This window comes from Rhipicephalus microplus, chromosome 4, assembly GCF_043290135.1.
Source record: "Rhipicephalus microplus isolate Deutch F79 chromosome 4, USDA_Rmic, whole genome shotgun sequence".
Taxonomy (NCBI): domain Eukaryota; kingdom Metazoa; phylum Arthropoda; class Arachnida; order Ixodida; family Ixodidae; genus Rhipicephalus; species Rhipicephalus microplus.
The window spans coordinates 13,547,399-13,568,649 of record NC_134703.1 but is presented as its reverse complement, the minus strand read 5'-3'; the positions used below and the strand labels follow the sequence as shown (position 1 = coordinate 13,568,649).

At 42.6% G+C, this 21,251-nt stretch overlaps 2 protein-coding genes across 3 annotated transcripts; both read left to right on the top strand.

The window, feature by feature from the left end:
- The first annotated feature begins 243 nt into the window (after nucleotides 1-243).
- Nucleotides 244-2,601, top strand: LOC142813853 (uncharacterized). Its single transcript, XM_075891815.1, has 2 exons — nucleotides 244-361; nucleotides 1,989-2,601. The coding sequence occupies exons 1-2, from the start codon at nucleotides 350-352 to the stop codon at nucleotides 2,394-2,396; spliced, it is 420 nt and encodes a 139-aa protein (XP_075747930.1). The 5' UTR covers nucleotides 244-349; the 3' UTR covers nucleotides 2,397-2,601.
- A 9,252-nt stretch (nucleotides 2,602-11,853) lies between these two features.
- On the top strand, nucleotides 11,854-19,902 carry LOC142814174 (uncharacterized). Of its 2 annotated transcripts, XM_075892200.1 has the most exons (4): nucleotides 11,854-12,989; nucleotides 13,523-13,780; nucleotides 14,373-14,495; nucleotides 15,046-19,902. In XM_075892200.1, exons 2-4 carry the CDS (start codon nucleotides 13,642-13,644, stop codon nucleotides 15,210-15,212), a joined length of 429 nt encoding a protein of 142 aa, XP_075748315.1. In that variant the 5' UTR covers nucleotides 11,854-12,989; nucleotides 13,523-13,641; the 3' UTR covers nucleotides 15,213-19,902. The 2 variants fall into 2 exon arrangements, with proteins under 2 accessions (XP_075748315.1, XP_075748316.1); XM_075892201.1 differs by having other exon boundaries at nucleotides 11,854-13,780; nucleotides 14,451-14,495.
- Nucleotides 19,903-21,251: the final 1,349 nt, after the last annotated feature.

The following is a 21,251-nucleotide window of genomic DNA, read 5'->3' as shown; positions in this document are numbered from 1 at the left end:
GGGAACGAGAGAGTGCGAGCGCAAAAAAACCGCAAGACGGCATATAGGTGTGGTCAGCTTTAAGGTGAGGGGAGGAGGGGAGCTATTGGCTCTCTGTTGGGGTTTGCCATTGTTTCCGTGAGGAGCAGCCCCCCTTTTGCTCCGTTCGGTACCTTTCACTCGTGCAACGACGAGTTCCGTGCGACCTCTTTTCCTTTCGTAGTTTGTTTACGCATATACTGCCACGCACGAAGAGGCTGACCGGGCAGTCGCCTTAAAAGCGCGCACCGCATCAACATGGCGAGCAGTGCGAACCGTGCTTTGGACGTCGACCTCCGCAGCGAGCCGCTCTCTGTCAAGCAAGGAAAAAATGAAGTCAATGGTAAGTCGCAGGATATGCGCGATATTTAAATTGCATAGTTTTTGCTCTTGGAGATTCACGGCTTCAACATGATGGAATACAGGAAGTGAGTTCATCTTACAGGGCACGTGACAGATACATTATATCCAACAGAATTCTCCTTGGCATTGAGTTTATGTATGCTAGATGTTTTCACCAAGTGCTTCAGCTCAGTGAAGTGCAATAAAAGATTTTTTTTTAATTAAAGCTGAGTGGAAAGTAAGATAAAGTACTTGCTGCCAGAAATAGGGAGATAGAGAGAAAGAAAATACATTTATTTCGCTCGGAGCGAAGAGTGGGAGATGGTCCAACCTTCGGTTAGCGCCATGTTGCGATGAGTAGCCTCTGCGCCATCTCATGGCTCTTCTGAACTGGGAGGAGTCATATCTAGGATCATCTTTAGCGTTGGCTCACCAGGCTTTTTAAATGCAGTCTAGAAACACAGAGCATCGCCAAAGCATGTGTTTCAATGAGCTGACTTCGCCGCATTATGGGTATGCTTGGTGCTGCACTGTTGGTATTACGGAATAATGAAGATGATGATTCAGTGGGGCTTTTCAGAAAAACAGAGTGAGCTTCTTCCACGTGATGTGACATCTCCCAACAAGAACATAGCTTGGTATGTATCTGTTCTGGATTAGTCTCGGCTGGCATGCTCATGAATGAACATCATGTCCCCGTGTACCGCACTTACCCAACTGTTACACGGATCAGTTGCTTTTTTATTTGTGGCTGGCATCAATTATTGCTTATCCTAACAAGCTTTAAGAACCTAACATACCTGCGAATTTTATTTTGACCTTGCTAGTACGGAACAAGATCTGGTTAATGATGATGTTCAGCCTTGTTGGTGTCTTATGAACAGTGAAGCATTCGAAGAAAGGATCACAGCAAGAACACGGGCGCTCGTGTTGTGATTTTCCTTTGTCCCTGCACTTCAAGCGTTTTACTGTTAAGATTTAGTTGGATGAGAGATTATTCAAACTTGACCAAATATGTTTGTATAATTTCAGTGAACCACAAAGGCACGTAGTACTTATCATGTATCACACGCTGCTGAAAGAAACACGGACGCCACATTAAGAATGGAGATCAGTGCTTGGACAGAAAATAATATATACGATGCAGCTTTTGTTTTGAGTCGTTTTTTCTAGGATTACAAATTAGGAAAAATTTGATACCCAACGTTGGTTCAGGCTCACTCAGTGGTACAACAAATTCACGTCGTCATATTTCTAAGCGGCATCTATTGGGACCTAGGAAAGAAGAGGAAGCAAAGGGCTGACACACTACGCAAGTGTTCTTTTTCTTCGGATTCTCTGTCGCCATTAAAGCGTAGTTCGGTCCAGTACGATCTGAGTTTTTTTTATTGCCGTGTGCTACAGGATTGGCTATGTCGAGCCACAATATATGATGTCGAAACCCGGGATCAAACGAGGGACCTTAGAATGATCTTCAATCAATTAATCAATCTTCAATACTTTCAATAACTTAGGATAGTTCACCACTCCGGGAAGTGAAAAGGAAAGTGTGTCCATCAGTATTCCGACATGGTTTTCCGCTCATCACATCAACATTGACTTTGTTTTTATTTCCGTTCCTCGATCAGATTGCGTTGGTCTCCCTCGCCGTTATGGCTGCTGTTGCGTCGGCTGGCTTCCTTGGAGGCGGATATGGTGGTTATGGAGGCTACGGTGGTTATGGAGGCTACGGTGGCTACGGAGGGTACGGCGGATACGGAGGCGGCTACGGGGGATATGGAGGCGGCTACGGTGGATACGGTGGCGGCTACGGCGGCTATCCAGCTGGTCGGGCTTTCTCCTATTCGACGTACATTCAGCACCCATCATCCTATGGTGGTTATGGCGGCTACGGTGGATACGGTGGATATGGAGGATTCGGTAGCCGTGGTGGCTACGGAGGCTACGGTGGATACGGTGGATACGGAGGCTACGGACATGGGCTTGGCCACGGCTACGGACATAGCTACGGTCATGGCCACGGATATCATGGCTGAAGAAACAAGTGTAGGACTGATTGTCTCTCCACGCAATCACCAAAGCCGTGCGTTGCGAAAGATCGCGTCGCTGTGGCATGCGTTGAGCTGTACTTTGTGGAGTTGTGCTTCACTGGACAAGACATTCTTCCTCATCCAGAAAAGGCACAAAAATGAAATGTGCCCTCTGTATACACGTAAAGAATAAAGTTTTACTGACTTAGGATATTTTATTATATTGGCGTGAAATGAATGGTAAGCCGGGGAAGTCAGCTTGACAAAAAGTATGGTAGTAGCTTCAAATTCTTGAATTATTAATAGTCTCTCAATATAATGATCACGGATAAAAATTACATAAATGACAGTAACCAAAATATTCTTCTGCGCGTGTCTTCAGAAATACCGAACAGTACGAATGTGCACTGGAGCGTGACCTAAGTACGAAACATTGAAGCTAAAGGAACCCTGAAGTTAAATAACAATTTACGTGAGCGTGAAAGCTGTACATATGACATCGCCTAAAACAACAATATTACCAACAGCAGTGCCCTGCTTACCGAGAAGTGAAGGTAAATGCACGAGAACACAAGCACCGCAGCAGAACATTCACAAGATGATCGCGAATGTATCAAAGTTACCGCGTACAATTATTCACTAGTAATCGAACTAGTTGAAATAAATAAAAAACCTTCCACACATCAAGAATCTAGAGACATAAGAAAATGTTACTTGTTCGTTTCTTCTTAATTTTGAAAAGAGAACCACCGAACGTTACTATAGGAAAGGGAACCAGTGGATCAAAAGTTCTATTTTCGCGTGGTTAAACTAGACAAGTCGTGCTGTCTAGCGGGGACCAGTTGAACCAAGCACGTCTTTCCATAGCTTCTGAGATTGTGGGTGCGAAATTATTCATTATTAATGGCAGGAAATTATTCAATGACTGTTCTTGCTGCCACAGGCTCCCGCTGCTTTCGTTCTCATGCTGCTAGTGTCAGCGGCCGCGAAATAAAGCTAGGCAACGATGTGCACGGCAAAAGCGACGTTGACGTTCTGCTTGGGATGGGTAATTTGAAGAGCACTAACCCAACTAGCACCACTGAATTGTGAGTTTATTTCAAACTAAGAACTTCTTTTGCACAAAAGTAACACTACGATGTTTTATTGCTATTTCCACAAGCAATATTGACTTAATAGTTGCTTTAGTGTCCCTTTAAGGACACATGCACAGGTCTTGCTGCTGTGCCCTGGAACGGTAATCTCCTTAAATTATGTTATCCATGCTTCGTCATTTTTGAACCATTTGGTGCTTTACTTGTCAGCATACGCTAGCACAATAAATGAACGCAAGATCAATTTTGCTAAGTTCAAGCTCCAATAATATACAGGTCTGAAATCCGCGCCAATATTATATTATTCGCTAGCTAAGATCTCCAGTCCCTGATAAAACACCATGATATATTTAAACGTCATCTCGTTAGCATGTATGGCTAAAGCGAAAGAATATGACGTTAAAGGTACCATGGCCTGCGGCATTAACCCCATTGGACACGCGTTTACAAGAAAGGCAATGACGGCAGACGCAGCTGCGATTTTTTTACATATGTTCCTCAGCAGCATCATTCGGTCTGCGTGGACCACCGCTTTCACAGTTTGTGGTATTTTGTTCATGTCTCGTACTTCTTATATGTACACGAAATAAAGGTTTACGCCTTTAAAGTGTGAAATATTTATTATGAGACTTTATGGATGAAATTTTGTTATAATACTTAGTGGGAAAGTCATCGCATAAACCTCCGAAGCTCGCGTCAACTCTTGTAAGCATTATTACCAAAGAAAAAAAAAAGTCACAGCTCTGCTGCAAAGGTGAAGCAATGAATGCGATAGCAACAAACTGGAAGGTCACGCGCCAAACGGCAAGCAGATCGAAACGTGCCCCGCGTTTCTCACGCAAAAATGACGCACGAAACGTACCCACAGAGAATGGAAGGGATCTTAAATGAAAAGAAGAGAAAAGTGTGCCCCGTAACTGTCTCTCAGGGGTAGGACACCTCAACAGTAGCTCACGAGGGGTGGGGGTAAGGAGGGATTCAAAGGATAGGACTTAAAGGTATAGAGAAAGAGGGAGCGGAAGGAGAGAGTGAGCTGCAGGGACAGCAAGAAACGGAAGTAAGGAGAAGAAAGGAAAGATGGACATGGTCGCAGGAGTCCGAGGATGGGGCACCACTCGGCGAGAGATCTAGTCGGCGTCAGGAGATTGCGTAGGGCAAGCCAGTCGGCCAGAGCTGCGCTGACGTCGGAGATTGCGAGGGCACAACCGGTCAGCACGAAATCCAGGGAGCGAGTCCCGTACTCACAAGTACAGATGAATGTGAATAAGCGTCTCTGTTACTTCTCTGTGTCTGGAAAGCACGCCTTTTTCGCAAACGGAGACTGTGCAACGATTGCAGTGAGCTTTGTGCGCCCGGTAAGTATACGACAGGCTCTAGTAAAAGCGCAATGCCAGCCGAAACGTACGCTGCCCCCCCCCCCTATCGCGAGATATGGGTGCGCGAGCTTGTCTTCACCTTCTCCACTCTGAGAGGCAAAGTACGGGTGGGAGGTTCGAACGCGCGCCGTGCGCGCTCATTACGCCATCTTGCCGGTAATGCTGAAAACGCGAAAGTCCCCCCCCCCCCTCCCCAAAGACGTGTACTGCCGCGTGCTCATTGCGCCATCTTGCTGGTAATGCTGAAAACGCGATAGTTCCCCATCTCCGAGATGCCCATGACCAGCGGTAGGTGATAGATATAAACAGATTGCCGTTTTAGCGTTCAAGGACATGCTCCTAAGTGGCTCAGTGGTTAACACCTCGCATTCACGACTCGGAGGTTCTACGTTCGAATCTGAGTGCCAGAATCTTTTCAGGACTTTTTGTTGCGTTTTTTATATGTACTTACGTATACATAATCGATGAGTAACGCCGACGGCGGCGGCGAAGTCGAGCGTAGAGTGTCCATGTAACTGCTATCGCAATAAAAAAATAGAACCCCGGAAAGATCGTGCCTGCACATTGCCGGTGTATTGGCTTTCAGATATCTATATAGCCGCGAAATCCTATTACCCCCAAGAAATTGACATTGCTGACTTTTAGAGATGCTCATGTGCAATCACACATTCTCATATGAAAAATTCACTCTTGAAGACTTCATTCGGCTACATAGTATTGATGTAAATTGCTCAATCGACAGTTGAGGCTTGCCAAATCTTCAATTATTAGTAAACGTGGAGACAATCCAGTTTCGTTTTCGAAGTGTAATATGTGAAAAAGAATGTCAAACCCAATTTAAGAAATGTTTTTTTTTTTTGCATCAACTACACCTCAGTCCAAGTACACTCCTAAAAAAAGGCAGTGCTATTTACTAAATCTGAGGTAGTTTATTGTCACAAAATTCGCTATTGAGGTAGTAGCTTAAGGTAGTAACACCACAGACGTTTACCACCTTAGAAGCAACCAGAGGTAGTAAATGGCAGTGGTCTACTACCTGCAGTTACTACTTAGAGGTCGTAAAGTGTTTTTAAAAAATTCACTACCTAAGTAAGTAAGTAGTGCTACCTTTTTTAAGAGTGTACTTCCCACTCGTATTAGCACCATTGTCACGTAAACGTTTAACCAGACGCCATTTTGTTCCTTCTGAGTAGTACTGGAACTATTGAAAGTGTTGACTAGCTGCAGCTATAACTTGCGCAATGCACTCACGCTCGCAGAGTGCATTGCGCAAGCTCATATTAGCTATGCTACTTCTAGGCGTGAGAAGTGTTCTCCGTTAGGGTGACCAAGTTCTCTCCCCCATTCTTTCACCATTGGTTGAGTAAAAAAAAAAACAAGCTCCGCAATGGATAAGAAAACAAAAAAAGCGGTGTCGTGCTTTGAAAAATGGTGTCTTTTTTACGGCTTCCTGGTGGTAAAGTTGGGAAGTAAACCATTTTGACAGTGAAGCTGTTCTTGGTCGAGCTTTTTATGTCCTGGATCCGTGGTAACAATCGTGGGCATCATAAAGACGTATGCCCCCAGAAGTAGGAGAATACCGCTGTTCACCACTGATGCCCCCCCCCCCTCCCCCCAAAATAATTGTAGAAAACGTTAGCCCAAGAAACGGGCATACGACATAAAAATCTGCGGCTTGTCAGACAACTGTCATCATTAATTCTAAGGTCCTCAAAAACACGTCATTATGCTCAAGTAAAATCCTGTACCGCATCTTCACGCAATCTTTATCAACAGGACAACTGCCGGCTGATTGGAAAATAGGTAAAGTTGTTCCCTTATTTAAAAGTGGCAATAGATACTCACCAGAAAATTATCGCCCCATATCATTAACATGCATTTGCTGCAAGATGCTTGAGCATATCATTTCTTCGCACATTTATTGTCATTTGGAAACCAATAACTTCTTTTTTGAGAATCAGCATGGATTTAGGCGAGGTTTTTCTTGCGACACCCAATTACTGGAATTTACCACTGATCTTCACTTCAATATGGATAATAATTTACAAACCGACTGCATTTTCCTAGATTTTTCTAAAGCATTCGACCGCGTACCTCATTCCCGTCTGATTTCAAAATTAACAGAACTTCGTTTAGATTCGCTAACCTTATCGTGGATCCGTAACTTTTTGTCATTTCGAAAGCAGTTCACTCTGGTTAATACCTCTTCCTCTCCAATTTCCGATGTCACCTCCGGAGTGCCTCAGGGTAGCGTCTTGGGGCCACTACTTTTTCTAATCTACATTAATGATCTCCCAACTAATATTTCTTCGTCATTACGGCTTTTTGCTGACGATTGCATTCTATACCGTTCTATAACTAGTACCGATGACCACCTTGCTCTCCAAAAAGACCTTAATCTCATTAACAACTGGTGTGGTGCATGGCAAATGACTTTAAATTTATCAAAATGTAATGTAATATCATTTAGTCGAAAAAAATTAACTGTTGAATTTGATTACACCATAAATAATTCCAACGTGTCACGGTCGTCTTCATATAAGTACCTCGGCGTTCATTTCACTTCTAATCTTACTTGGGCGACACATGTAACCTACATATCTGCAAACGCATCAAGAACATTTGGATACTTACGTCGAAACCTACGAAACGCGCCAAATAACGTCCGCAAACAAGCTTACTTAACCTTTGTTCGCCCACAGCTGGAATTTGCATCACCCATATGGTCCCCCTTCCAAGCCTATCTCATTAACCAGCTAGAAGCTGTGCAAAACAGGGCGGCACGGTTCATTTCACGTATTTACAGTCGCCCCTCGAGCGTCACACAAATAAAACATGACCTTTCATTACAGCATCTAGACATACGGCGCACAGTTGCCCTCCTGTCTTTGCTTCATAAATATATTCACGCGTCCAGGCCACCACCCTTCCCACTAACAGCACCATTGCGCATGTCTAAACGACTTCACAATCAGCGAAGCATCACACGCATCTTTGGAAAAACAAAATCATTCAATTTATCGGCTTTGCCTCGTGCCATAGCACTCTGGAATGACCTACCCGACGTCATTGTCAATTTAACTAATCATGAAAATTTTCGCGAGCAATTAATGATTCATCTATCTCAATAGCATTGTATAACCTCCTTGAATTCTGTTTTTGTTCTTTGTGCTTTTTTGCGGCTGGGAAATTCTTGTTGTTGCTTGAAGCCCCTCTTTGTCATTTGTGCAACCACTGTTATTAGTTCCAATGTTATTACTTGCTTTGTATTTTTATTAGTTATTAGTTATTAGTTGCTGTGTAGTTGCTTTGCTTTGTAGTTGCTTTGTATTGTGGCAGAAGTATCACCCACTAGCATTCTTTCCTATGTACCCCCCTTACTCTATGCTCCGTAATAGAGCCTGTAAGGTATTTTTTAAATAAATAAATAAATAAATGCGTATGTGCCAAGAAAATTTAGGAAATCCCCTTGCACACAACTTCTATTAAAATGAAGACGGCAGCCATTGGCGAACAAAAGAGTGTGCCTAGTCACGCCTCTTTCACCTCATAATTTGGGTTTGTAAAAGGTGGTCACCGTACTATACCATCTCAATGCTTAGCTAAGAGCGTTTAATAAAGAACAGTGATACCGGTAGATTTTAAACAAAAGCTTTTTTGTTAACCGGTGTATAAGAGAGATGTGGTCAAAATGGAATGAAACTATAGTACACCCTCAAATGTTAACAAAATGTTTTCAATTAAGAGCAGTAGTACAACATATGAGAAATACTTGTGAAACAAAAGTGTGCGAGCCTGACGGACGAAATGCCACCAGCGTCGCCGTTTTGTCGGTGTTCGCGAAGCGGGACTGGTTGCATTCGTTTGATCCTCAGATGTTTTTGGTTGGCATTATCGTCCAAAACACGTGCGTAGCCCTAACCCTGAATGTTTAATAATGGCGTGGAAGTTCTGTCTCAATAAACGCAGGCGCCAGCACCAGCGCTCCGTTTACAGGGCAGGTAGGCCAAGCCCCCTTCAACCCCCCCCCCCCTCCTCCCCCGCGCGCAGTCCTATGATGCAACCTTTTTTAAAAACAATTTTGGACGCCATTATTTCTCCCGGTGACAATCCTCAGTACTCACTAGGGCTGAAAGACGAAAGAAAGATGTGAAGCGAGCAGTGAATACCGAAGGACGACCTCATCTGCCATTTTACATGTGATCTCAGAGCAGCGCCCCTAACATTCACGAAGAAATACCAACCATGTGGCGTGGCGTACTTGCCCCTGTTTTTGTAAAAATGACACGCGTATTCGATTCGAGCCTACAATAAAGGTTCATCCTTTATGCACTGTTTCTTATTATAGTTGTGAACTGCATAACCGGTACTCTAACAAGCCAGACTGGGGCCAGAGCTAAATACAATGCCAGAGCTTTCAGGCGCCAGCACAGCTGAGAACCGAGTGAGATTTCTTGACCAGCACGTTCTCAGCCCACGCTGTCAGCTGGGCCGGAGATTTCCGATGATATTGGCGAGTTGCAGTACTTCTCGCGCTTCGGCATTTCACAATTAAATAAACTAAAGGACTGAGATGTAGGAAGAGCTGCATTTGAAGAGTGTTAGCGCCAATGATGCTGAGTGTGGCACGTCATTCGCAGTGTATACTATAACTAGCCGCACGTAACCATTAGTTTCCGATCCAACGTTCCTAACTATAAACACCAAAGAACTTTGCGAGCGCAAACTTCTTCCGTGTTGACTGATGTTAAAATTCCGCCATTTACTTTTCTTAATATGTGACAACCGTTTCATTATTTTACACGATGCTCAGTGCTACAAATTAGTGCAACACCTGCCAACTTATAACCATTTTCGGCCCCCAAAAAACCGAGCAATGACGAAACTGTTCGGTCTCTTACAAGTTGATACATTGGTACTTTTAATTACATTATATTTATTCAGTACCACCTGAGTATTTTTCCTCTCATGTGTGTGTAAATGTATACTCATACAATACATATAAAATTGTATATACATCATGCCTCGTTTAAATCACATCTGAACTATAGGTTGTTCGCTTGTGTGGGCCACCACCACAGGAAATAACATTCGTCCCCTTCTTCAACCTCATTATCACGCTTCGACAAAGAGCGAATGTACCTAATTTTTGTTCTACTGCACCAATTTACAAAAACAAAATGTACTACGTGCAAGATATATTTGCAAATACCGACTTATATATTCATTTTGTTTCGGATCCGACTATGACGAATCCTGCTAACACATACGTTACGACTTGAATACGAAAAAAAAAAGTGACTTGCGCCCTCGTAGCAAATACATGTATTCTATACCACGTGGGAGCGCAAGTTCTCTGACGGAGTCATTGAGACATAGCTTACCCTATATACTAATTAGATTGGAAAGGGGAAGATTTATTCCAAATATTTTGAAATGCAAATGAATTGGAGAATACTTTTGGAAGTACTAATGAAGGCGTAAACAAAACAGTTATTACATTTTCGCATTTTGTATGTCTTTTGTTCTCAGTGTTTTAATAAACAGGGCCCGGATTCACAAAACTCACTTACGAAAACATTTTTGCGCAAGAGAAATTTTGTTGCGTAAGTCGATTCACGAAACGAAAAAACGTCGTAAGAGGCCATAGTTGTCACATCGGCCACTGCAAATAAAGCGCGCTGTGACAACCCGGGAACATGTCAGCGATGGTGATGCAGTTGCTATATTTGCTTACGTCACTGAAAAGTGCTCGTAAGTGGATTCACGAAGCGAAATTGTGCGTAAAAACAGCATGGCTGAGAGAAAATCCCAAGAGTGGTCCGGACCACTCTTAGGAACAATGTGGCTACTTAGAACCTGCTGCCGCAGCGGTATACTTTGGTGCCCTGGCTGGTTTTGAGTTAATTCACGCCCATTAAGGGCTGCCTGATGACTGCTGGTGCGTTTTTATTTCTTTCGGCGCTTTGAGCTTCGCGTGTTGTTTCCCTTGTACGCAGTGGATGGTGTTGACAACCACCACCGTCCAATAAGTTCGAAGTCGCAGTAATTGAAGAATTCCATTGGGCGTCAATGGCATAAAACTACGCATGTAAAGATTTGTGGTTGGATGAAAACCAATGTGATACGTGAATGGTCGGTGCATTCGAACGCGACATGACATAGGATCAACCTTATTTGTTATGTTGTTGTGTTGCGCCCCATCTCATCCAATTAAAAGTGCGACTCGAGATCTTTGCCTCATTGGTGGAAATTACCACCAAAGAGGTTAATGGGAGCACATTCTTTGCACGCTATTGTAAATAAAAATGAGAGGAAGTTTTCAGTGAGTGGTTCATAAAGTTTTTGCTCTAGTGTACTTTCATTGGCTCTAACTGTCCAATGGTTGCGATCTCTGAAATACAGCTGTCGATACACTTTGGGACGATCTGGAACAAAGCGTACTTTGTAAACCAAAGCCTATTAGGGGTGCGCGTGATTACGCATGGAACTACAAACAAATCATGCATCTTCACCCTCACTGTTCAGACACCGATATGGACCATGATAATATGGCAAGCAATCGGAATAAAATGACCCTAGTAACTTTGTATGACACCGAAAATATGCAAACCCTCACGATTCTGGAGCAAACCTTGGCTGAATTCATCCCTGCGTCAATTACCAGCCATTCAACTTGGCGCACGAACATCATTCAAAGGTAGAGCGAGCCACTGACATGTATTTTGTGCGACGCAGCGGCCACTTGACCTGAGAATATTAGCGTTGCGAAGGCGAATCCCCTGTCGCATGCTCTGATCGAAGCAGACGACAAACGCGAGCAGACGACGGCTTGGCCGACAGGCACAGCTTGTGATTGGTTGTGAAGCAATACCCTCTACATCAGCTCACTCCGTGACGTTGCCAAAACACTTCTTTCATCTGGCACGCCTGTCCTGTTCGTCATATCACCCCCCTCGCACATAAGATAAATTTTTTTCACGCCGTGAAAATAGTGCAAGTACTTTCTAAGAGCTCTCTTACGTGCGGTGCAGTTGTCGAAAACAACATGGCGTCGTAAACAGCATATCGGTCGGTGCGACTTTCAGCAAATGCTTCTCGCACGAGTTACTTCAGCGTTTGACCGGATGTGTTGTGATTACAGCAGCTCTTTCAGCGCGTGTGAGCAGTGCGGAAAGCTGTGGCAGTGCAATGGTGTACGGTGAAGCGCAGCGAAGCCTGTGCGTCGGTGTGGTTATCAAGCGGGGATCGGCGTCGATGTATCGACGGCAACTAGCACTCGAGAAGCCTGCAATGTGTGTTTGTGTGCCTGTAACAGTTCGTTCGCTTGACTTTCCAGTTTCTCAGTTGGGTGCTGTGCGACATTTTGGATTGACAGCGTTTTGACACGTCACTTGAGTGACCCCAAGTACGTACGGAAACGTATGAACTACGCGCTCGGTTCTTGCTTCGCCACTAGTTAGCCCGAACACTTCTATTTACTTGAGAGCAATGTACTGTTCGGGAGTGAAACGATGTTCGTTGTGAACAGTGGTGCTGTGTTGACGTTCCAAGACTTGTGAACAAGCTGTGCTCGTGTGACCGAAAATTGAAAGACAGCGTTGATAACTGTTTTGCCCGGCGAAGTTGTGGTGGGGCAGCTTGGCGCTTTTGTTTATTAAGTCGTCACTTCTCCTTTTTGTGATAACCATAGTCCTAGCGCTGTGATGTGATCAACCAAAACTGCGAGATGCTACATTCTGTTGTGGATCGTGTTACTTTGGAAGCGCGCCTAGACTGTTCTTCGGTAACAACTTGAGAGTTCTATGTGGCAGCGAGAGCCCGTGAACGTCAAGCTTCCCTTCGGCCCCCAGAAAAAGCAAAGATTTCACCGGTGCCTTGCTTTGGATGAAGTTGTTGGCCAATATCGCCTAACTACAGGTTTCCGAGTTCGTCTGGCCATCGTTTTTCACGGCACTAGAGCCTTGACAACAGCCGGTCATGGCCAGTTTTTACACTTTATCAATGGACGTGCACGCCTGGCCAGCCCTTCATTGCTGTCATTGGCAGCTTCCAGTCTGCAGATGCCCTTTGCCTGTTGGCCGTACTTGGTTCCTCATGACACCGACGGCTACTAAATGCTGCCATCGGTGAGTTCACCTTGCAGAACTAAATTTCACCAGTACTATAATTCACGCAGTTCTATAACGTGTGCAAGTTTTTAAGCCCATCAGATGTAATGTTTCTCTATGGTAAGTTGAAGCATGAAAAATATAATACTACTGTTATATACATACATATAATATGGAGCAAATACATAAAAAGTTTTTTGTGATTTGATACAAGTGAGCTCTTGTTTCATTATGAGGTTGGGCCTGTCGATTGACCTCGTTTGATAGTTGCAAAGTTAATGTGAATTTATTTTTCAGAAGACAGGTTGCACCTAAAAAATTTATGTTATTTTGGAAAATTAGTTCTATAGACGATTACCACTGTGCTAGTACTATACTTCAGTAGGACATATATATTGCGGTACGTAAATTTTACATGAGGCTTCAGTTTATTTCAAAGTGATTATAGCAGATTTTGGTCACATTAACGAAGTGATAGCTTCCTCAAATAAGTATTAGAAGTGAGTGCTTTAATGATTGTTTTTAAATATCTCGTTTTTGGCTCTTCACAGATCGCAGAGATTGGTTTGTTAAGGTCCTGTGATTCATCGGTTGAACATTCTGGCACATCAATCCTCATTATTACTTGGAGCACCTGTACAAAAATAGGAAGGACGCGTTTTCCCTAACTATGCAAGCCTATGTCACTGCTGGAACTGTTATCATTCAGCGGATGGGGCGTGGAAGCATGCATGGCAGCCTCATCTGGAAGGACTGCAATCTGCTTGGGAGCTTCGAGCGCACAAAACTGCCTAACGGCTGGCTGCAAGGTTAGTTTTTCTTTAATACATACGATTACGTGAACACCACTTACTGTGCACAAATTGAAAACCCAAGCATGGTTGCTTTCAGTGGATACCTGTAATATTCCTACACATAATTCTTATTCAACATTTATAGAACTAAATTGCAAGATAATTGAGAATGTTGAAAGCTGAAAGCCTGCAGCTTATGAATGAAACCCCAATAATGTGAGGCTCAAAAGCTTGTGCTTTGATACGAGCACAAATACTTTGATTCCTTATTGAGCTCTCGAGCTTGTGACTCCCTCTGTGGATCAAGTGCTCTGAAAGGAAATAGCAAGTGGGTGAAAATTGCCTGGCTGTTCACAACTTGTAAGGCGAAAGACCTATTGAAGAAGCTTCAGATGACATAGGGCCAGTAACTGCATCTTTTACCTAATGTAGCTTTTTCTCTCTCAGTGCTGTTGCTTATGTTTCAGCCGAACATGTTCACCACAATTGCATAGTGATATATATTTTTCTACAATTGTACCTGACCTAAGTATGCATTGTTGATCTCTAAAGGTGACGTTCAGTGTGTTTCAAAGCCATGGCTTCTCATTTCTCTGTCTGTGGCTAGCCTATTTCAGCAGCAAAGCGATGCAGCTAGCACACATGCAATCCAGGTCATGGAGCGCTCCTTTGGTGTTCTGTGCAGGACGCAGCATATCCATCCGGCAAGACACTGGTATCAACAATAATGGTGAGTGTTGGTGGCACCTGTAGGAGCCCGTTGTGTTTGTTGCGTATGATTATTTCCCCTGATGAAGTGCATTTTTGAAAGGTTTTCTTCATTTATAATAATAGATGTCAGCAACAAACACACTCATAATCCACAAGTTCTTTGTGTCTTCTAGACTGCCCATTTGCTCCTATACGCAGTACGGTGAGCTGGCTATGTTAGACAGCCTTAAAGTTAGGAACATTGGCTGTTGCGTTGGAATGCAGTCTAACTTGTATTTCTTAGTGAAATTATTTGTGGTCTGTTTCTCGCACCTAGTGTAAAGTCAAAATAGAAGAAACTTTATTGGCTTTTTATGTCTGGCAGAAGTTTCATGCTTTCATCTATAACATTGTAGTTTTGCTCTTGTATCATATTAAATATATTTTCAGTCTTCACTGTTTATGTGTGTGTGTGTTGAGGCTTGTCATTGGCTTCTGAAAATACAATATCTGTAAATATGAGCACATAATTGACAACTATACACTCTTGCATGTAGCATGGTTGTAACAATGATCCGTATTTTTCTAAGTTCCAGCAGTAACAAGGGGTTTGGTGCTCCACGGTCATGTACCGTGTATCAAGAACAGAGCACAGAAGACCAACAAGTATAAAGGGACTGCCAGTGACTGTTCTCCTGCTCAAAGTTTACAACAGCAGAAAGAGCACATTGTGATGTCAGGAGCAGCTGCTGCTTAACTTCTTAGCAGCGCACTATTCCGCAGTTCATTTGCTTGCATTCAAAATTATTTAAATTTTGCATGGAAGATACCAAACTATGACACTAATTTAAAAGCTGCTGTAGTGTTAGTGGGCAAATATTTTTGAGCTGAAGTTTTTGACATGTGTGTTAAGTGCCTTCGTGCCTCTACATTTACATGCCAGAAATCACAGCATCCATGGTCGCCAATGGTAACTGTGTCTGCATTTTTTGTAGTACAAGAAGTAAACCCATGGATGCAGTAATCATGTACTTAGTCGATGTAATCCCTCAGTGTACACTCATTAGTATAGCACCAATGATGCCATGAGTGTATAAGCTCTGGGAAGTGAATCTATGTGGATTATTTTATTTGGAAGGAAGTAGATCATCACTACTCCTAGTATATCTTAACAGAAGATTTTAGTGCTTGGGTATTATCCCACTGCCTGTCCGTCCTTCAACAGTCTACTTTTCTACTGTGTAGGTGTAACTTTTTAAATGTATACTTTGCTCGGATAGGTTTGTTCATAATGTAATGCAAGTGACTTATCATCTATGCAGCTCTACTCAGACTAGAAATAAAAGTACTTATTTTTATATGTAGCTATACCATGCATTCACTTGTGTTTTTCTAGGTGCCTGTACAATTGTTTAGCCCTACAAAAGTGCTGGTATACTCTAATATTGAATCTGGCATCTTAAAATAGTTTGTTAGTGGAAGTAAGAATGTGTTTACAATCAATAATACTATCCTCAGATGAACTGTGAAAACTCTGTGGAAATTTATTTACATTTTTTGAACTTTGTGAAGGCAAATGTTGTTATGTTCTTTTATTGTGGTCCCTGTTTCAGGCAAATGACACATAATTACTTTGCAGCGGCATATTATTAGTTGTTATTTTACACATATGTGCTGAGCAACATCGCAGTTGAGGCCAGCAGCAAGACGTACATGCAGTGCACTGGAGCACCACCTCACATAGTGTACAGTCTTTGCCCACCAGTAAACTCAATATTTTTCAAGCAGACCAATAGACAGCTGTATGGGAACTGTGTTGATGTGCAAACTTTGAAGTCTTCTTGAGGATTGTTTTTCATCATTTTTGTCCAAGTGAAGTAGCTACCCAAGGCCACAACTGGTGGGAATGTGGTGGTTTCTTCTCTCCAAAAGCACTTTTACCAGCTGCCTCAATGCTAGCATGGGGTGAATTCACGAACTGGAAAAATAATTGGTCTTTGTTTTCTTGGCCGAAAGAGTCGCTCCCACCGTTGAGCCACCACGATGCGCCACAATAGAAACTTTTAGCTAAATAAAGTTGATTCTACTTTTGAGAAGTGTTTTGGGGAAACGAAATGGCACCTATAGCTGTCAATATAAACACTGTTTGCACCAAGGAGCTTAGTAGCTTATAATTGTATTATTCATGTTTTGTCTAGAATTTACTTGTGCTGTGTCAACTTTCAGCCCAAGTGTCCTAACATGCTTTGTTAGTGGGTTGTGAATGAGCCAAGCTATGTAAATAAACAGAGTGATATTGCAGACTTTTACAAAATATTGATGCACAGCCCTTTTCTTTAGCATGACAATGTCAAGGGCTTTATTCTTGTGTTTTTTATAAAAACTGCTTGTCACTGGGCAGCAGTAGAAAACTATGCATCAAGCTTTTGCGAGATAATTCGAGAAACACCGTGTTCAGACATAACAGTGCCGGTGGATATCTCTCGTAAGTTACTTTCTGTAGTATATTCTAAGTGAGTGTATTAGAACTGTTGTTTTATAGCCATTCATTTTAATATTTACACCTGAGTGTATGTATGTATGTATGTATGTATGTATGTATGTATGTATGTATGTATGTATGTAAGTATGTAAGTATGTATGTATGTATGTATGTATGTATGTATGTATGTATGTATGTATGTATGTATGTATGTATGTAAGTATGTATGTATGTATGTATGTATGTATGTATGTATGTATGTATGTATGTATGTATGCATTGGTTGAATATGTCAATCTCAACCTTTCAATTTTAATCAGAATAAGCAAGCTATCACCCGTGGTTGTATATGTGTGTGATATTTATGCATACTGTGATACCGGTTCGCAATTACAATTAAGGTCACAAACCTAGTCAAGCTGAATACACGATTTTTGTCCATGCACCTTTCATCTGCACTGGAACTGTTGTTAATAAAAAATAAACTTCAGTTTAGAAATTTATTCTAGTAGCCAAAAGCAGGGTATCTCTTTATCACACAAATCAAATTGCCATTGTTCTGTTCCATTCTGGACAATACGGGACCCTCTCAGCAGAACTCGATTAACTGCTATAGTTCATTTTAACCATTGACAGCGACATTACACTGAAGCGTGCAGCATGACAAATAGCAGGAGAGAAGACACAAACTAATCACTCTGTTTGCATCAGCTCTAACTGTCCGTGCTCTTTGGTCTTGCTGCATGTGATGATGCCCACCAAATTAGCACGAAAGCGTGTCCCTACAAAGGCAGTCAACTTGGCTGCAAGCAGTTAGCTCACTGCATGTGTAGATTTTCTTCAAAACACCGTGAAGACTGATTGCTGGTCGAATATCCAAACACGTGAAAAGTAATATACCAGGTATGATATTGGTATTTCAGCACTGGACACTTTTGCGATAAGAGAGGATGGAGGAGAAAATTATGAACCCTGAATTGTTTAATTTTTGAAGGAGCACAGTACAGCGCTTTTGGAACAAAAGGGAGTGAAAGAAGCAAGTGCGAAAGCCTACTTCTCAAAAAATTAGTACCCGCCACCACGCATAATGTCAGGCCGGGCAACCTCTTGAAAAAAAAAAGTGCTCAGTGATTCTGCGAATCGAACCAAGTACCTCCTAGATTGTAGTTGAGCGCTGTAACCGCTCGTCCACTGCAGCAGTGCTTGCGTTCACCTTATTGCTGATATATCGTCATTCCTTCGAATGAAGCCAAATGCAAAAACGTCCCGTGAAACTTTGTCAAAAATAGAAAAAATAGTTAGAATGCGTTTTCCCAAGGTTACTAGAAGATAGAAACCACCACGTGTGATTGTATAACCGTGCGCTATTTATTCTTATACATTACTGTCATGACGTTGGGATAGCCGGCTCTAACGTACGCTACCTTCTCATAGTTTTCCAAATATAGATAAGAAAATAAAAATATATATCGGCCTGTGACAACGCTAATCAACTATTATGAGTTCACTGTCACTAGTGTCACTTTCACTAGATGAATGCTCGGTTTGCTTTCATTATCGTTATTTAGGAAAGTTTTGGCTCATTAACTCAACTCTCTTAATTAGCATTGATTCTCACACCTAAGGACAGTCACACTTCATCTCGCTTTCTGAGTGGCTGCCACTCTCATATAACGCGTACTCCACTTTTTTATGCTCTCCGAGCATCTGACCCTGTTTTGCGGAGACTTTCCCTGACGTCTGCTGGGCCAGAAAATTGTCTTTATTATCTATCAATTTCAAGCTTTCGCGAAGCCGAAACGAGAGTCTCTCTCTCTTTTCATCCTTTTCGCACGTGTGATAACGTCTCTCGACCTCACGACTCGTATACACGTCCCTTGCTTTGCGCACTCAAACAACGCTGGGCGAAATATTTGCACCGTGTTTTGTGAAAAGCATTAGCACTGAGACACCTCCCGACGAGTCTCCCTCATTTTACGTAGACATATACCTAAGCGTAATCGTATGCACGTTCTCGCATTCCGGCTTTATAAAAATGCTGCGGTGCATGGAACCAGCGAAATTGCGCTCACAATTTCATTTGATTACTGCTGTTATCTATTTCCGCACAATTCGTCTGCAGGCACCAAAGTCGCTCATGTGTCTTGTAATAAGAATATTGTAACAAAGGCTACCTTTGACTATAGGTACAAAACACCCTTACGTTCACCACTATACCATGCTAGATTGCACCGAATTAGTTAAGTAGCAGCGCAGCTTCAATGAAATGTAAGGTAACTGGTCGCGTTAAATAGGGGAAGACATTCGAGGCACATTTTCAAACATTGCATGCATCGATTTATGTGTGGTTTCATTTATGTGGTACACCTGGAGTGTTGTTTACTTGTACTTGGCGAGATAGTCCATGGATTGCTCGATGACTTAAGGCCATCGAGCAATTTCGTTTTTAGCTGCAGTCGTTGATGAAAGGCGAGTGCTTGGCTTTGCACAGCCCGCCAAAACGCCTATTACAACGTACGCGGCATCCCGTAAGCGCTGTAGCAGACGCTCGCGGAACTGAAACTTAGATGCAGCAAATCATTGGCTGTCATCGTATACTCTCGATGCTAGACGCTTTGCGTGCTACCTTGATATTATCGGCACACACTTCTTTCTTTCCTTGTCGTTTCATCAGCTATCGTGTGTCCTCCTTGCCTTCTTAAGTGCCGAATAAGTTAAATTCATACCCGCGCTATAGTAATCCCTCCAGATAAGAGAACTTTTGGCTAAGAAAATGCGTAGCCAAAGAGAAAGTTTTGTGAATTCGGCCCCAGAGTATTATACTATTATACATCACCGCCATGTTTATACTAGTGATTTTCAGCGTTGTAACTGCCCCTTCATTTTATGTATAGCAATGCATTTTGACATTTGCTCTGGCTAAGTGCATTACATTTCCATATTAATAAATATCATGTGTTTGTAAGGGTTGTTGAATGTGTTTCATTTTTTTATTCCTATAAAATTGTGTATTTTTTCTGAATTTATACAGAAGGCGCGTATGTATGCTAGTTTTGATGTTACTGCTGCCTTGTGAGGGACTTCAAGCAAATTCAAGCTGTATGATGCAGCTCTTCGCCCGACGAAACCCTAAAAATTTCTTTAGAAAATAACAACCTTTCCAATTCTGATGTTCAAAATCGGTATAGGAGCACCTTCTCAAGAACGACACAATGTATAAAGAGCTGCAGCTGATCAAAGAACCAAGTAGCTAGCCAGAGTAACAAGAGTGCAAGTGAAAACTTTGTTGCCACCAAAAAGCTTAGAAGCGTTTGGATGGGGAGAATTTAATTATGAGCTTGGCGGTGCCGCCGCTTGCCGACAAAGAGAGGTTGAGCTGATTAAGGCCAACGGGGTGAACGCTTATCGCATCGAAGTTGTAAAGATTATCGAGATAATCCGATCAAAGAAGGACGTGAAGTGAGAGTGTAGTTAAGAAGGCGATATTGACGCAAAAAGGAAATCCTGGCTACTACGAACATTGCCACAAATTGCGGGAATAAGAATAATTAAAGTTTTGCATGGTTTACTCCTTGACATGCAATGTCACAACCATGAAATTAAGCATGTCTCATAACTTAGCACCCATTACTCAACTTCTTTTATATTCACAACCACTATTCCACCCAGTTCAGCAACTCTCTTAAAAATACATTTATGGAAGGAAGTGAAAGGAAAGCAAGCGAAAGGAAGGGTGGGGATGTTAACCAGCTTGACATAACCAGTATGCTAGCCTGCACCGAAGGAAGAAAAGGGTTAGATTGAAAGAGGAAGGGGAGCACACGCGCACACATACAACTTCACAGCGCAGAACGGCTGTCTCTGGTGGCACACGGCATCACAGTCTACATACGCTGGTGCAAGTATATTGTCCTTAAGAATATGGAATATTAGCAATGCTTTGTTTGCTTGAATTCTCAACGACTTTTCAGGATGACATTGACGAATAGTTTCTAGTGTCACCGTTCTGTTGACAAGACGAGTGAAGGAGAGGAATCCCGTATGCACGGCGTTGTGAGGACAGTCGGAGAAGATATGTCGCAATGTTTTTTCGGTAGCGTCGCCGTCACAAAGAGCTTTGTGAGCCACCCTTATGCGAAATGAATACGGTTTTTTGAAAGCCACTCCTAGTCTTGAGTACTGTAGTATAGTGGCCTCTTTTTGGCCGAGATATATGAAGAATAGGGGAGAAGGAAAGGCAGAGAGGCTAATTAGCTCAGGAAAAACGGTTTGCGACCCTACACAAAGGCACACGAGGGGCAAGATTGAAAAGTA

Coding starts and splice junctions, on each gene's coding strand:
- LOC142814174 (XM_075892200.1), top strand. CDS start 13,642: ATGCAAGCCTATGTCACTGCTGGAACTGTTATCATTCAGCGGATGGGG. Junction 13,781..14,372: donor GCCTAACGGCTGGCTGCAAG/GTTAGTTTTTCT, acceptor GTCTGTGGCTAG/CCTATTTCAGCAGCAAAGCG. Junction 14,496..15,045: donor CACTGGTATCAACAATAATG/GTGAGTGTTGGT, acceptor TATTTTTCTAAG/TTCCAGCAGTAACAAGGGGT.